Here is a 15,206-nt window from a genome sequence, read left to right as displayed (position 1 = left end):
ACTCAGTGATGCACTGGGCAGAAGCATCTCCAGGTACATCTGCTCCCATTTGAAGATCCTTGGGCTTTGCCTGGACGTGGGGCTGGGACACCAGGGGTGGCTTTACCTGCTCCGGGGTGGTCAGCTCCTGGTCCTCCAGGGGTGCGCAGGGGGTGAGCGGCTCCAGGCTCCGCGGGAGGATGCTGTACATGGCCAGGCTGTGGGAGGACGGTGAGATGGGGCTGTACGCGGGCGGCACTTGGGAGAGCTGGCGCTGCAGGAGCTGGAGGATTATACTGATATCTGATGACATCCTGGACTCCAGCCTGGGGACAGAGCAGCCAGGAGTTAGCACAGTGCATCCCATGGGAGCTACAGCGGGATGTGAGGCCCTGGGGAGCAGGCACCAATGGGAGGGTGAAGATGCTTTGCCTGGGGAGGGTTTAACAGAGATTCAAACCAGTGCTGCGGAAAGATCCATCACAGAATAGAATCACAGAATGGTTTGGGTTGGGAAGGACCTTAAGATCATCCAGTTCCAACCCCCTGCCACGGGCAGGAACACCCTGCTCTGAACCATGTCACACAAGGCTCCATCCATCCTACATCATCCCCTGGCTGATCTTTTGTGGAGCCCACCAGGATCTGGAGGAGGGACCTGAACAAAGCTAAAACTGCCCTGGGGAGGGGAAAGAGTTGCAATGGTTCGGTTTAATCTGGATCAGTGCTCCAGGCCAGCTGCCTGTGCTGACAGACGGGGGGAAGGCAGCTTGGTGCCAACTGGTTTAAACTGAGGAGCAAAGGATGGGACAAGAGGAAATGGCCTCAAGCTGCACCAGGGGAGGTTTAGGTTGGATATTTCTCATTTAGAGGGCAATGATGCACACGAGAGTCATATGCCCAAGCAAGAGGATGCTTGCAGCTCTTTGCAGCAGCAAGAGGAGCCCTGCAAAGGGCTCTGGGGGTGGTTTCATGTCTGGTGTTGCATTGCGTTTGGAAGCAGCAGCAAAGCAGCAGATCCCCAGGGCCAGGACTTGCAGTTTGAGAAGCAGCTGCATTTGCAAGGTGCTCCCATCACCTCCCCAAGGAATGCAGTGTCCCAGCAGAGACCCATAGAGACCCCACAAAGAGCTGCAGTGACCCATAGAGATCTATGGTGATGGCTCCCTGGTTTATCTCCATCCCTACATCCCAGGGATGAGCCTACCTGCTGAGCTGAGCCTGCAGGAGCTCCAGCCTGGACTCGATCTGTCCTGGTCTGTAGTCGCTGTGCAGGGGCACATCCTGCGAGCTGTGTACCAAGGAGATGTGTTGCAATGGCTCCGGGTGGTGGTTTGGCCTTCGGTCCTCCCAGAAGGAGAACACGTTGGGGATGTCCATGGGGGTGGCTGGAAGGAGAGGACACATCGCTTCTATCAGCACTTCTATCGTGCATCTTTCAGTCTCATTGCCATGGAGGTGCTCCAGAATCCACCACCCAACACGATGGAGAGCCATCACCCTGACGTACGTGGACCTCAGGGGTAGTCTATCACCCTAGCACCTGAGGTGCTTCTGGGGACCCAAGGTGCTCGTGGGCACTCCATCACACTGGCACCCAACACATCTCTGGAAGGCACATTTGGTTCCAAAGGTGTGCTAAGAGAAACTGCAGGGCAGGGGAGGGACAGAGCAGAAAATAGTGGGGACAAAAAGCAGCAAAGACTCTTGGCCGCCCTCAAATCCACTCTGCCCCAAGACAAGGCCGACGAGGTCATCATGTCCAAGCATCTCCCACCACCCTCCTGCCAGCTGTGGGCTACGCTGTGGTACCTGCATAGGACAGGCTGCTCTCTGCTGCCTGCTTGCCAGCCTCTGTGCTGCCGGTGCCCGTGGTGACGAGGCTGAGTGTGGGCAGAGCCAAATCCTCCTTTTTGGATGTGGGGAAGGGCTCAGCTTTCCTTGGGCTGCCGGTCTTGGCTTCATCATCACTGGTCTGGGAGCAGGGAGTGCTGCTGCTGCCCCCGTCGTCCCACTGGTCCTTACTCAGCAGGTCCTGCGGGTTGGTGAGCTCTGAGTACGTGTGATACTGCTCTGCATCAGAGATGCCCGTGTCTGGGTCTGTGGGGCAGCACAACAGGTTAATGTGGGGAGTACCACGCATGGCAAAACCAGCCCCCATCCCCTCGAGGGTACCCATAACCTGGGTATGGAAGAGAGGGATGGAAGGCAGCGCGGGTGCCCCCAGCACTGCAGGGATGGAGGCACCAAGAGCTGCCTGTGCTCCGGGGCTCCTCCAGAGCAGCAGGCACAGGATGATCCGCAGCCCTCAGGCCGAGCTCTGCTGGTGCTGCAGGACTCACCAGGCTTGTCGGGCTGGCACAGGGAGTGCTTGCGCCGGCGCGCCCGCCGGTACGTGCAGTCGTACTCCTCACTGAGCGGAGAGCGGGGAACGCTGTCTGCCTGGGGGGTCAGAGGGACTGGTCACCAGCGGGCCATGGCCCACCCATGGGTGCCATGTCCCATTCGTGGGGGGGGGTGTCCCATCCAAGGGCACCATGGCCCATCTGTGGGTGCCATGTCCCATCCGTGGGTGCCATGTCCCATCTGTGGGTACCATGTCCCATCCGTGGGTGCCGTGTCCCATATGTGGGTGCCATGGCCTGTCCACGGGTGCCATGTCCCATCTGTGGGTGCCATGTCCCATCCGTGGGTGCCATGTCCCATCCGTGGGTGCCATGTCCTTTCCATGGGTGCCATGTCCCATATGTGGGTACCATGGCCTGTCCATGGGTGCCATGTCCCATATGTGGGTACCATGGCCTGTCCATGGGTGCCATGTCCCATCCATGGATACTGTGGCTCATCCATGGATGCCATAGCTCGTCCATGGATACCATGGCCCATCCATGGGTGCAATGTTCTATCCATGCATGCTATGTCCCATCCATGGGTGTCAACTACTGTCCATGGATGCCAAGTCCCATCTGTGGATACCAAGTCCCATCCATGGATGCCAAGTCCCGTCCATGAATGCCATGGCCCATCCATGAGTGCCGTGGCCCATCCATGGGTGCCATGGGGGTTACAGCCCATTCAGCATCTTCCTTAGGGCTGGTTTCCAGCTCCCTCTGGTTCTCCATCACTGCCCTGTCCCACCCAATGAGTGCTGGACTGGTTTCAGAGCTCAGGGGATCCTAGAGGTGGCCTTGCTGCTGTGAGATTGAGTTGAGGGCCATGGGGAGGGAAGGAGCACCCTGAGGTGGGCCAGGACATAGAGGGGATTTGCCCTTCTTTTCCATCTCACCAGGCAGGTGTCTCTGAAAACAGCTATGAGGAAAAGACGAAATCCAGTCATAAAGCTGAAGTCAAAGAGCAATACCAACACTGCCTGGGGGGCCACCGTTGTGAAGAGCTTAGGGATGTGCAGTGTGCTCTGGGGGGAATCAGAACCCCATGGAGAGTGCCTTGGGAAACGTGGCTGTTGGCCAATGCACCACCCAGCTGAGTGAGGAGCACTTGTCTGCATCCTTGCCTCTGCCCTTGCACTTCCCAAAGGCATTGACCCTCCCCGGGACAGCCCTGGCACTCACATCTCGCAGGTTGAAGGTGATCTCCAGGTTGCTCCAGAAGTTGTCAGAGAAGGCTGGGTACATGTCCAGGACCTCCAGCAGATCCTCCCGCTGGATCTTGTGCAAGTCGCAGTAGGTCAGAGCCCTCACGTCAGCGTTGGACTTCCCCGGGCGGGCGTAGAGGCTGATGGGCTCTCCAAAGATGTCGTTCTTCCCTGTGCCAAGAGACAGCTGTTAGGGCCCAGCTCCTCGCCCACCACCCCTTGCCCTCGCACAAGGAAGGACTTTTCCACCTAAGATTGCCACCACGATGTCTTCCCGGAGGATCTCGATGGAGCCCCTGGAGATGAAGTAGAGCGTGGTGAGAACATCTCCGTAGTGCACCAGGGTGTCTCCGGGCGGCGCGTGAGTTGTCTTGAACTTCATGGCCAGGGCGCGCAGGCAGCCTTTGCTGGCTCCTCGGAAGGCTTTGCAGTTCTGGAGCAGCGTGCGGTTGAGGTGCAGGCAGATGTCTGCCTGCAGGCAGTCAGGGAAGCCCTTCAGCACCTGCAAGAGCAAGGGAGGGATCACACCACCACCTGCCCCACACAGCATGCAGTCATAGGAGAATGGAATGGTTTGGGTTGGAAGGGACCCTAAAGCTCATCCAGTTCCAGCCCCTGCCACGGGCAGGGACACCTTCCACTGGAGCAGCTTGCTCCAAGCCCCGTCCAGCCTGGCCTTGAGCACTGCCAGGGATGGGGCATTCACCACTTCTTTAGGCACCCTGTGCCAGTGCCTCAGCGCCCTCATATTGAAGAATTTCCATAAATCTAACCTAAATGCCCCGTGTCAGTTTGAACCCATCACCTCTTGTCCTATCGCTCCAGTCCCTGATGAAGAGTCCCTCTCCAGCATCCTTGTAGCCCCCTTCAGACACTGGAAGCTGCTCTGAGGTCTCCAGGCAGCTTCTCTTCTCCAGGCAGTGGCTTCACCAGCATGGCTGTGCCAAATGGATATCCCCTGAGCCCAGAAGCTGGGCACATCTCTGATCTTCCTGTGTTGGATGCCTGCTTGCCTGTCCCTGCAGATGGCCAGGGATGAGAGCAATAAATAACAACCACCAGCTCAACCTATTTATACCCACTGGTGGCATTTCCCCCTTTTCATCTTTACACCCACTAATCCTGGCTGAATGAGAGCTCAGAGTGGTAACGAAGTGCTGTCCTAATTAAACATCACCTGCCTTGAGTGCCAAGCAGCAGCACGGGCCAGTTGTGTGCAGAAAATATACCTGTGGCAAACAACTTGTGTTGAACAAGAGCTAAATCTGAAGGTGAAATCAAGGTCAAACTTCCAATGCGCTGCTGCTATTCATGGTGCTGGGGTAAAATATGCCTGGGTTTGGGCTGGTTTCGGCCCTAGGGCTTTCCTCTCCGCTCACATCCTGTTGGCAGTCAAATCTGGGACATCCAGGCTGCTCCATCAGGATCCCAGAGGCTAATGGCAGTGCCTTAGAGTCCCTCCTGGGAAATGAGGGACGGATGAATTGATCAGGCTGTGGGATGATTGATCAGCTTGGATTGCATCTCAGCAGCATCCAGCAGGAATTGGTGTGAGTGACAGCACGTCCAAGCTGCAAGCTCAGCTTGTCACAAGGGATTTGTGACCCAGGTTTGCACTAAGCCAGGAGAATCCGGGCTTGGTAGGGTGCCATGGCTTTGCTTCTGGTTATTGCCACTGAGGTCTCCTCCATGGGAGAGGTTTAACCCAAAGCTCTCCCAGTGCTGCCCAGTTCTTTAATGCGGCAGCAGCAACTGAAGACAAGAGTGGTTGGAGTCACGCAAATCTGCATCCTGACGGTGGTCAGAGGTGGAAGAGCATCAAGTCATGGAAAAAAGGCGGCATGAGCTGAGAATGAGTGGGCCAATGACCTGCCCAGGGCCAAGAGATGGGGAGTACAAGGTCCCATCTCTCTCCTTGCCTTCTCCTTCCTTATTCCTCCCTGTGTCTTGCATCTCTCGAGCCAGCACATTTTTAGACCCTGTACCCATGAGCTCATCCCCAGCCCAGGACTCCTTGGCCGAGCCCCCTCCTCATCCTCATGCTGCCCTGGTGCCATTGGTACCAGGTTCCCTGCCAGGCTCGGAGCCACGGCACCATGGCCCCTCATTGATCCCCCTTTGCCAACAAACATCCTCCTCTCCCGGCTCTAATTAAAATGGATCGAGGTTTATTTAAATGCCCTCCTTTCCCTGCCGCTGAGAGCGGGATGCACTTTGCTTAGCAACCAGCGGTGTGGAGAGGAGCTGGATCGATCCGTGCTCCGTGGCTCTGTGACACCAGCAGGCACCGGCCGGGAAGGGCTTGGTGCTGGTGAGGACTCTGAGCTCCTCACCAGTGTGCCAGCACCGAACCTGCGCTCCAGCCGAGAGGCGTCTTCATGGCCTCTGAATAGATGCATAGGGATGGACAGACAGGGGAAGGAGAAAGGGATGGGCAGACTTTGCCTCCAGCCTCTCTAGTCTTCTCCTGCCTCCCTAATTGAAAGGATGGGTTTGTTCGAGCTGGAACCTGGATTGTTCTGGCACATGGGACCTCCATGTCGCGTACTCACCGCATTCATGTCGATGCCGTTGGTGTAGGACCAGGCATGCTGGAAATACTCCTCCAGGCGCTGGCGCAGGGGGTTGGGGATCTGATGGAAGCGGATGAACTCCTTGACCCGCAGCATCTGTGTGTGGTAACGGGCTGTGCCCGAGTACAAGCGCTGGATGATAGCAGAGACGTTGCCGAAGATGCTGGCGTACATCAGAGCTGCAACGAGAGAGCAGGACTCAGCAGGACCAGCCAAAACCCAGATCTGCCACGGACCTGAAACCCCTGGGATTCTGAAACCCGTATTTCTACCTATTTGTCTGTGCGGCAGCAGCGTAGGTGCAGTAATATACTCTCTTAAAATCATAGAATCATAGAATGGTTTGAGTTGGAAGGGACCTTAGGATCATCCAGTTCCAACCCCCTGCCACAGGCAGGGATGCCTCACACTAGAGCAGGTTGCTCCAAGGCCCATCCAGCCTGGCCTTGAACACTGCCAGGGATGGAGCATTCACCACTTCTAAAGAAGTGCCTCACCACCCTCACAGGGAAGAACTTCTTCCTTATCTCCAGCCTGAACTTCCCCTGTTTCAGTTTGAACCCATCACCCCTTGTCCTGTCACTACAGTCCCTATGAAGAGTCCCTCTCCAGCATCCTTGTAGCCCCCTTCAGACACTGGAAGCTGCTCTGAGGTTTCCACTCAGCTCCTCTTCTCCAGGCTGAATATCCCATGTGCTCTCCCTGTTTCTCCTCCAACCTCCAAAGCAGGAATGGGGACCGCAGGACACATGCGGGGGCACTCACAGCCAATGAGCATAACACAGATGGAGAAGATCTTCTCAGAGTTGGTGTTGGGTGAGACGTTGCCAAACCCCACGCTGGTGAGGCTGCTGAAGGTGAAGTAGAGAGCAGTGACGTATTTATCCTTGATGGACGGGCCGGAGGAGAGGTCGCTGTCGTTGTAGCGCTTGCCGATCTGGTCTCCCAGGTTGTCCAACCACCCGATCTTGTGCTCCATGTAGGGCCGCTCCACGTTGCCGATGGCGTACCAGATGCAGGCCAGCCAGTGGGCGATGAGGGCAAAGGTGCACATGAGGAGGAAGAGCACGGCTGCTCCATACTCGGAGTACCGGTCCAGCTTGCGGGCCACACGGACCAGGCGCAGCAACCGGGCAGTCTTCAGGAGGCCAATGAGGGTGGTGGTCTGCAGGGGAGAGGTGAGATTCCTTATGGATAAGCAGGGGGGAAATCTGGCCAAAACCATGTCTCCAGCCTGTCTGTGCTCCCTTTGAAGGATGAAGATGCATTTCTGGAGCATGAACCACCTTGTCCTGGAGGTGACATCTGGAATAGGTTGGATGGATCATGCCACAGAAAGGGCTGTTCCCCTCTGCTGACCATAAAGGCAACAAGCTCTGGGACTACAGGAGAGCAAGTGACAGGAGCCAAGGTTTGTGTTTCCTGACGGATCCACTCCTTGCTAACTGTTGCTCCCAAACCAGCTGCCTTTCACCCACCCCACAGGCTTTCAGCTGAGGGGGGTGCTCCAGGTAGCGCAGTAACCACAGGGCCTTCCCACTGCCAAAATCCTGAGTCTGGCTGGCAATGCGACCCCAAATTCAGTCCCTAAACTGAGCTTCCGGCCTGCTCTCCTGGGTCAGCCCCAGCAAGGGCAGTGGGCCCAGTTAGATGCTGTCTTAGCACTTGCAGTAGGGTCTTTGTGGTGTCTGACCCTACTCAATAAAATTTCAGCAGCTAAAATAACATCCTTGTCCATCCCTCTGACCACCCCTCTTCTTGCAGCCATCCACTGCTTACATCAAGCCATCCATAGCCCTTTCTCCCTCTCCCTTCCATCTATTGCTGTCCACCCAGGAGTCCCCCCTTATTCCTGGTGGACCTGCCTGTACCTCATCAGAGCCGGAGCGGAAGATGAGCAGGTCGAAGGGGATGGCAGCGACCATGTCGATGAGGAACCATCCCTTGAAGTAGTGGATGGCGATCTTGCCGGGGTGGCTCACCACCTCGTCGTTGATGTTGACGTAGGTGGTACGGAAGTTGATGACGATGTCCACGATGAACATGATGTCCACGATGAGGTCGATGATGTTGAGCGGGTCGCAGGAGTAGCTGCAGTCCCAGTGCTTCTCCTCCACTTGCTCCTCGTTGAGCAGGAAGGCGGCTGAGTACGGGGTGAAGACGGCTGTGTAGATGACCAGCAGAAGGATGAGCCAGTCCCACACGGCCTTGAAGGGGCTGTAGTGCAGGATGGTCCATCGGTGGATGCGTGGTGCCTGCAGCTTGTACTCGGGGAGGACATCGGCACCCAGGGACAGCACCTGCCAGGAGATGGATGTGAGGAGGACCAGGAGAGAGGTTGGATAAGGCCAGGAGCCGGGCAAGGGGCTCATACATAGAGTGAGGAGCATGCAATGAGTCTCCTACACCCTTTTCACCTTTGTTGCCTTCATGTGTGTTTGTGCAGGAGGCAAGAGAAGGGCTGACTGCTATAGAATCATAGAATCAGAACTAACCAGGCTGGAAAAGACCTTTAAGATGAATCCAACCTTTACCAAGGTGCACTCAGCTCCTTGTCTGTCTCTGATGGCCAGAGCACCCTTGGGGCAGCTGCTTTATGCCCTTCAGACGCTACCAGCAGAGAGAAAAGTGCCTCCTGCTGTGTCTTCTGGTGCCACCAGCCCAGGAGATAATGGGTGTCCCTTGCAGAGAGCATCCCCAGGGAGGGGGTGACCTGGCACCAGCATGCGAGCACCCTCCCATCTGTCCCCAGGTCTGTTTGTCCTCATGGGGACACGCTCCCACGGCACCAGGGAGTTCTCACATGTCCCAGCTCTATCCCAGCTCCAATACCAGGACCAATGCCAGCTCCTGGTGGACTCTGAAGCCACCCTTGGGGACACAATGCAAGGGAGGGCTGAGAGATGGTGACAGAAGGGAGCTGGGGGCAGTCAGATCCTCCTGCGCAGACACCCGCCTTATTCAAAGGCTTCCCAAGGACTCCTGCTGCTGCAGCCCGGAGCGGATCCATCCCCACTGCCCCATCCCACCACCCATCACCACTCCTCCATCCTGAAGCCCTGCTCTACCAGTGCACCCCTGCTCCTACCTGCCTGCAGCTCGCCCGGCGCCCCAGGCGGCAGCTGAGCCTCGAGGTGCGGGCGTCCAGCATGGGGGTCCCCAGTCCCACGCGCCCTGGCAGCAACCGGCCCAGCGGGCGCAGCACCGGGGCCGTGGCATCGCCCGTGCAGCCGCGCATGGTGGGAGGCGAAGGGCATCGGGGAGCCCAGTGGGGATTAATCAAAGGCGATCGATGCCGGAGCCCCCGTGGGGATGGAAGCGCCAATGGAGCAGCGGGAGCCGCCGACGTCGGCTGGCACATGGAGAGGGGAGGGACTGGAAAAAGTGACCCAAACACAATCGTTGTGCAGGGGAATGGGCGCTGCGGAGGGGAACGGGATACGGGACGGGACTGGGACTGGCGCCGTGGGGAAGGGGACAGTGCTTGTTCCCAAAGCTAAGACGTGCCCAGGTGGGCTCCTACACCTTTAGGAAAACCAGCAACATTCCCATCCCCAGCAGCTGAACCCCCCCAATCCTGCCTGGCTGGAGACAGCTCTGAGGGGCCAGTACTGAATTTCTGGGTGCTCCCGGCACCCAGCTCTTGAGAGCAGTCAAACCCCATTGTTTTCCTAGTAGGAATTAATAAAAAAACCCAATGGCAAAGATTTGAGGCAGAAAAGGGAAAAGAACCCCCCAAAGTGTGTCCAAACCAATGCAGAGCCACAGCCTTGTCCCTCTTTGCTCCTCACGGTGGGGCTGGACCTCCCCATGGACCAGCCGATGTCTGCCTCTCCCTGCCTGCCAGCCCATATTTTTAGATGCCATTAGTGGTGTCTCACCGCTGTCTCTGCCTCATACATGAATTATTCAGCATCCAGGAGCAGGGAGCTGTGGCTTGGAGGGATGCTTGGGGGACCTTGGGATGAGGAGAGGCAGGACCCTGGAGGCCATGGGTAGATGTGGTGGGGAGGACAGGTCCATCCCATCCCCATCCCCACCCCATCCCCATCCCGCCTGGAGATTGAAAGTAAAGGGAGGATTGACCTCTGTGGGTGCTGCACGGATGCACTGCAGTCACCACCCATCATCTCTGATCCCATCACCCTACCATGGTCGGTGCCACCACCCCAGCATCACCCCAATGGTCCCCAGTGCGTGGGTATCCCTTGTGATGGGGCCATGGAAGCTGCTCACTGTCCCACTGGGGTGTTCAGGGGATGATCCCATGTCACTGCAGTCACTCCCGGATCAGGGGAACTGAGTGGACTTTGGGATGAAAGGGACAAACCAGGGGGACAAGAAGCCTAAAACCTGCCCCATGCTGCGGGGAGCCTCCACTGTGCATGGAGGTCATGAGGGGAAAGGTTTGCTGGCACTGAGATGGGAGGACAGTCCCTCTCTGATGGATCAAACTGTCAATCCCGGAGGATTTTCTGGGGTCACTTCCATTAACTGCTACCAGCACCAGCGGGAGCTGCCCCGAGGTGTATTTTGTACATCATGGTTCTCCCGTGCCTCAGTTTCCCCACTGGGGAGAGCTCCCTATTCAATTGCAGGATGAAGCAGCACCTTTCACACCCACTGACATCTGTGTGTCCCCTATGGGACAGTGCAAAGCCATGCATGTCCCTGTTAGTGACAGGGCACTGCCCCAAGTGTCCCCTGCAGGGACAGTGCAGTGCCATGCGTGTTGGTGACCGTGCAGTGCCATCTGCTGTCCCTGTGTGCCTTGGTGTCACCACTGGTGCTCCCAAGCACCCAAACAAAGCCACGTGCATGCATGTGTCCTCTTCAAGGCCACCATCCCACCATGAGCTGGTGTCCCCATGGCCATGCATTACCAGAAACACCGGTTTCGGGGGGAAAAGGAGCATTTGAACCATCCAGAAAGATTTAAGTCAAACGCAGGGATACTGGGGTTTCCCAGGATAGAAACTCCAGGTGTCACTGCCCTCTCTGCTCCTCAGCTCCAAACCCCACCGGAATGGCTGTGACCGTACCCCAACGGCAGCACCACCACCCCACCGATGCCTTTGGTGGCGTCTCAGTACCCACGTACCTGTGTGACCTTCTCGGTGACGTTCTGGGTGCGCTCCATCACCTTGTGGGGAGCAATGATCTCGATCTCGGTGGTGGAGCCCGAGCGGTGCTTCTCCAGGTTGAACTCCACGAAGTTGAGCGTGAACTGGGGGATCTGGCTGATGGTCCGGTACTTCATGAGGTCCGAGTCCGAGGTGGAGTTCAGGGGGTTGGGTTTGACATGGGAAGCCTCTGAAAGAGGATGGAGAAGAGCATTGAGAAGTGCAGTGCGAGGAGAAGCCGATCTGCAGAGCCCTGGCCTCTGTGAAGGGCATCCAGGAGGTGGGCACCACCACAAGGTACCAGTGTCTGCCTGGCCATAAGGGCTTGGCGCCTTCAGGGTGGCTCAGACATGAAGCCCAACCTGAGATGCCCAAGAAGGGGCTGCTCTTCAGCCACATCATCCATCTTTTAGCCATGAAACCTCCCTCAGGGGGCTCAGACCAGCTGCCAGAATACAGAGGCACCCAAAATCCTTTGCTGCCTCTGAAGACCGTGACAGGATGGGGACCAGCCCCAGTGAGACCCACAGGGTAGGGATCCCAAAGCAGGTGAAGGAGGAGGTGGGTCTCATCCACCCTTGCATGCCCGAGCCTCATCAACAAAGTTTTGGAGCTGCTGCCTTGGGTTTTGGCCACCAAACGGCAGGAGATGGATGATTCCCCACTTGGATGCATACTCCATCCCCAGGCTCCAGGTAGGGAGGTCAGAGCTATCTCCTGAAGAAGAGCTGTAGTGGGGCTGGATTCCAGCAGTTTTCCCTAGGGGTATGGGACCTCTCTCTCTGGGTCACCCCAGTACAGGAGCAGGGAGGAAGCCCCGGAGGAGGTCAGTTCGTGGCCAGGCTTAGGCAATGTGTAGCCATGGAAGGGAGCATGTACCCACATTCCCTTCAGGAACATCCCAAGGCATCGGAACCAGTGTCTATCTCCTCCAGGCAGAGCAGGGTTACGTTTCCAGTTCTCTGCCCCTCTACCCCTGCACTCCGACATTGACCCATGGGCAGGAGGTGTCTGAAGACATTCTGAAGGCGCCCAGTGAACTGCTGCCGCCCTTCTCCCTGCTCACTCCCCTTCCTTCCCTCTATGTCGTGTCCCCTCCTGAGGATCGTGATCCCCCATCCTATTTTCTCACGGCAGACACCACAGACTGCTCTCTGTCCAACCCCAGTTACTGAAGCTCTTCTTGCCTGACCTCCATCGTATCTGTCACCATCTCCCTGTGGAGAACAAGAGGTCTGGACACGAACACCGTGCTGGAGGTACATTTCCTACAGTGGCCTTGCTGGTGTCTCATCCACCTCCAACATGTGGACACAGCTCACATTGCACACGCCTGCAGACCCCTTCCTTCCCTCCCTCAAGGAGAGGTGGGATGGCATCGGGATCCAAACGCGACCTCCTGCAGTCTCACATCTCACACACAGCACCACGGATGGCTCTGCCCAAAGAACAGGACCTGCCTCCGAGGGGAATCACATGGAGCAGATCCCAGCCTATCTCCGCTTTACAGAGGGAAAAGCAGGGTAAGAGACCTCCCCCCCGGGATGTGCTGGACCCACAACAGGACCCACAGCTCCGGGTTTTATCCCTACCTGAATTTGCCCTCCTTTCCCTGAATTTTCTCTGGAACTCAGACCTCGCAGCCTCAAAGTTGTCCAAGGAGGAGACCCTGCGGAGGCTGTGGAAGCTGCCCCCGGGCCGAGACCGAAAGAAACCCCACGCAGAATACGACCCTCGTGGGCCCACCAAAGGAGGCTCTTGTTTCAGGGACGAGTGTTGCAGAGTGGGGTCAGCCTCCAGGCTCGGCCTCCGCTCCTTTTCCAGGAGGGATTCGGTCTCTGACTGCACACAGTTCTCCTTGGGCGATGTCTTCAAGTCCCTCAAAATCAGGGAGTCACCACCAGGCTTTAAGACAGCCGGGAGAAAGCGGTTCATTAGAAGGGGTCCTCACGTGCTCGGGGGGGAAGGAGAGGGAGCTGGGGGAGGTAAGAGGAGGGGCAGAGGGCTGGGAAGCGCTGCGGTTCCGGAGGTTGCCTCCAACTGGGATCAGGACCTGAAATGGGGCAACCAAAACCCCAGGGGCTTGGCAGCTCCCATCTCCTACCAGAGGCTGGGGGATGCGTTGCGAGGTGATGCTGCGCAGCTGGGAAGCAGGCCAGAGCAAGAAGAAAAGAGGAGACCCTAAGGGATAGGCTTGCCTGGAGCTCCTCCATGCTGTCCCTACATCCCACCACCGGGTATGCCCTTCCCTCACCTGCTGCAAGAGCTCAGGCCACCACCAAGGGTGAGGGTTGGCGCCTTGGGGTCTTGTGCTGGTGTTTGTATTGGGGGCATGCTCTGCACCAGGAAGCACTGGAGGAGATGCTGGGCTCCATTTGTGGTCCACCTTCTCCTATAGCAACCCCCAGCCATTGCTAAACCTCCTGTTTCCCTGGAGACCTAAAGAGCTTCCAGTCTTTAACGACTTCTGCTATGGGATGCACAAAGCAGCCAGCTTCTGGAACAGAAACCTAGGGGTCTATGCCCATGCCAGCTACGGCCAAGGGAGGAAGCGTGGCACTTCTCACCATCCCTAAGGACCTTACTGCATGTTTTGGGATTGGGTGCCTGGAGGGGTTGGCAGCCCCAACTTGACCAAGCTCCACCAAAGTGATGGGTCATCAGGTTGTCCTCAATGCACATCTTCCATTGCAGTGCCCTATGCAGCTTCAGCCTGGGGGTACCCAGAGACTTGAGCACCGCTGGTGTCTGTAGGAGCATCATACCCAGAGCATGCGGCAATGTCACACGCATCTTCAACTTGCCATGAGCACAACAGCTTCTGAGTAAACGGGCACCTTTCGTCTCATGTATCACAAGTTTGGGAAGCAGCTTTGTCCAGGCTGCCTGGAGCCATCCAGCACAGCAGGAACCTGGCGCCTGGGGATGCATTAGCAGAGCAAAAGCCTCTGGCCCACAGCCCTGTGTCTCGAGCTACAGCACTTCAGAAAACAGCACGGCTTTGCCCGGAGCACTTTTGACAAGCCACCAAGAACAGCCATCTCTAAAGAGTTCCAACCAACAGCATGCCAGCAATGCCAGCACCGCCCTTCAGCACAGACAGCGCAGCCTTTGCTGGAGGAGGAAGAAGCCAGAGCTGCTTGCCCCCTGCCAGGAAAACATGGGAATTGTGCCCTGCAAGTCCCTGCTCAGAGCACACCCGCTCCAGTCACCTGCGGCCACCACCGTGTCCCCTCCTCGAGGTGGGAACAGCTCCTTGGAGCTCCACCATCCAGGGTGACCTGCCCTGCAGAGCCAGACCTTCCTCCCAGCTCCAGAGCTCAGCACCTCTCCCGCTCCCCCTGCAGAGCAGCACCATCCAGCTCGATCCCACGCCACCAAAGCACCGCCGCTCGCTTCCAGCACCGGAGCCCCTAACACCGGATACGGCCCGAGCCACAGCAGCTGAGGGACAGTGGGATGGGGAGAGCGGAGGAAGAGCGCTGGGACCTGGCTTAGATCAGACAAAGCTACGGTTACCTTTCCATAGTCAATGGCTACTCCATCAAACTCACTGGTGGGCAGAGATTTCCGCTGGACTTTGAGTCGCCGCAGGGACGGGAGACTACACTTCAACCTCCTACCTTCACCTTGTTAGAAAGAGAGACAAAACACAAGAGACACAGATGTAACCTAGCTGCATGCGATGGCTGGAGCGGGACGGGGCTCTGGCAGGGGAAGAGGCTACGGAAGCCTTTGTGTGGCTTTGGGGGACGTGGCCCTTCCTTCTCCAACACGCTCGCTGTTCCCGTGCCATCACATGGCTCAAGGCAGAGCCTGACCCGGCAGAAAGCACTGCTAGGCTGGAGGAGAGTCCCCTAGGACTACAGGCACAAAGTGGGCAAGGTGCAGAGCATCCCTAAGCCAATTACAGAGGTCAAAGCTACTTAAAGGATT

General features: G+C 57.3%; 1 protein-coding gene across 3 annotated transcripts in view; it reads right to left on the bottom strand.

The window, feature by feature from the left end:
- The window catches only part of KCNH6 (potassium voltage-gated channel subfamily H member 6), a 31,182-nt gene that overhangs the window by 1,800 nt on the left and 14,176 nt on the right, over positions 1 to 15,206 (bottom strand). For 2 of the 3 annotated variants that reach the window (XM_062625146.1, XM_062625147.1), the window contains 12 exons: positions 14,790 to 14,899; positions 12,863 to 13,175; positions 11,249 to 11,460; positions 8,019 to 8,447; positions 6,913 to 7,312; positions 6,127 to 6,326; positions 3,824 to 4,076; positions 3,552 to 3,745; positions 2,322 to 2,421; positions 1,792 to 2,079; positions 1,187 to 1,367; positions 107 to 305 (listed from right to left, as the gene is read on the bottom strand). In XM_062625146.1, coding sequence (XP_062481130.1) covers positions 107 to 305; positions 1,187 to 1,367; positions 1,792 to 2,079; positions 2,322 to 2,421; positions 3,552 to 3,745; positions 3,824 to 4,076; positions 6,127 to 6,326; positions 6,913 to 7,312; positions 8,019 to 8,447; positions 11,249 to 11,460; positions 12,863 to 13,175; positions 14,790 to 14,899 — 2,879 coding nt within the window. The remainder of the gene's footprint in view (positions 1 to 106; positions 306 to 1,186; positions 1,368 to 1,791; positions 2,080 to 2,321; positions 2,422 to 3,551; positions 3,746 to 3,823; positions 4,077 to 6,126; positions 6,327 to 6,912; positions 7,313 to 8,018; positions 8,448 to 11,248; positions 11,461 to 12,862; positions 13,176 to 14,789; positions 14,900 to 15,206) is intronic. The other variant, XM_062625148.1, reaches the window with a different exon arrangement.

Source organism: Pezoporus occidentalis, unplaced genomic scaffold (genome assembly GCF_034315485.1).
Source record: "Pezoporus occidentalis ecotype Australia unplaced genomic scaffold, CSIRO_AGI_Poc_V1 ctg277, whole genome shotgun sequence".
Taxonomy (NCBI): Eukaryota; Metazoa; Chordata; class Aves; order Psittaciformes; family Psittacidae; genus Pezoporus; species Pezoporus occidentalis.
This window is presented reverse-complemented; position numbering and strand designations above follow the sequence as displayed.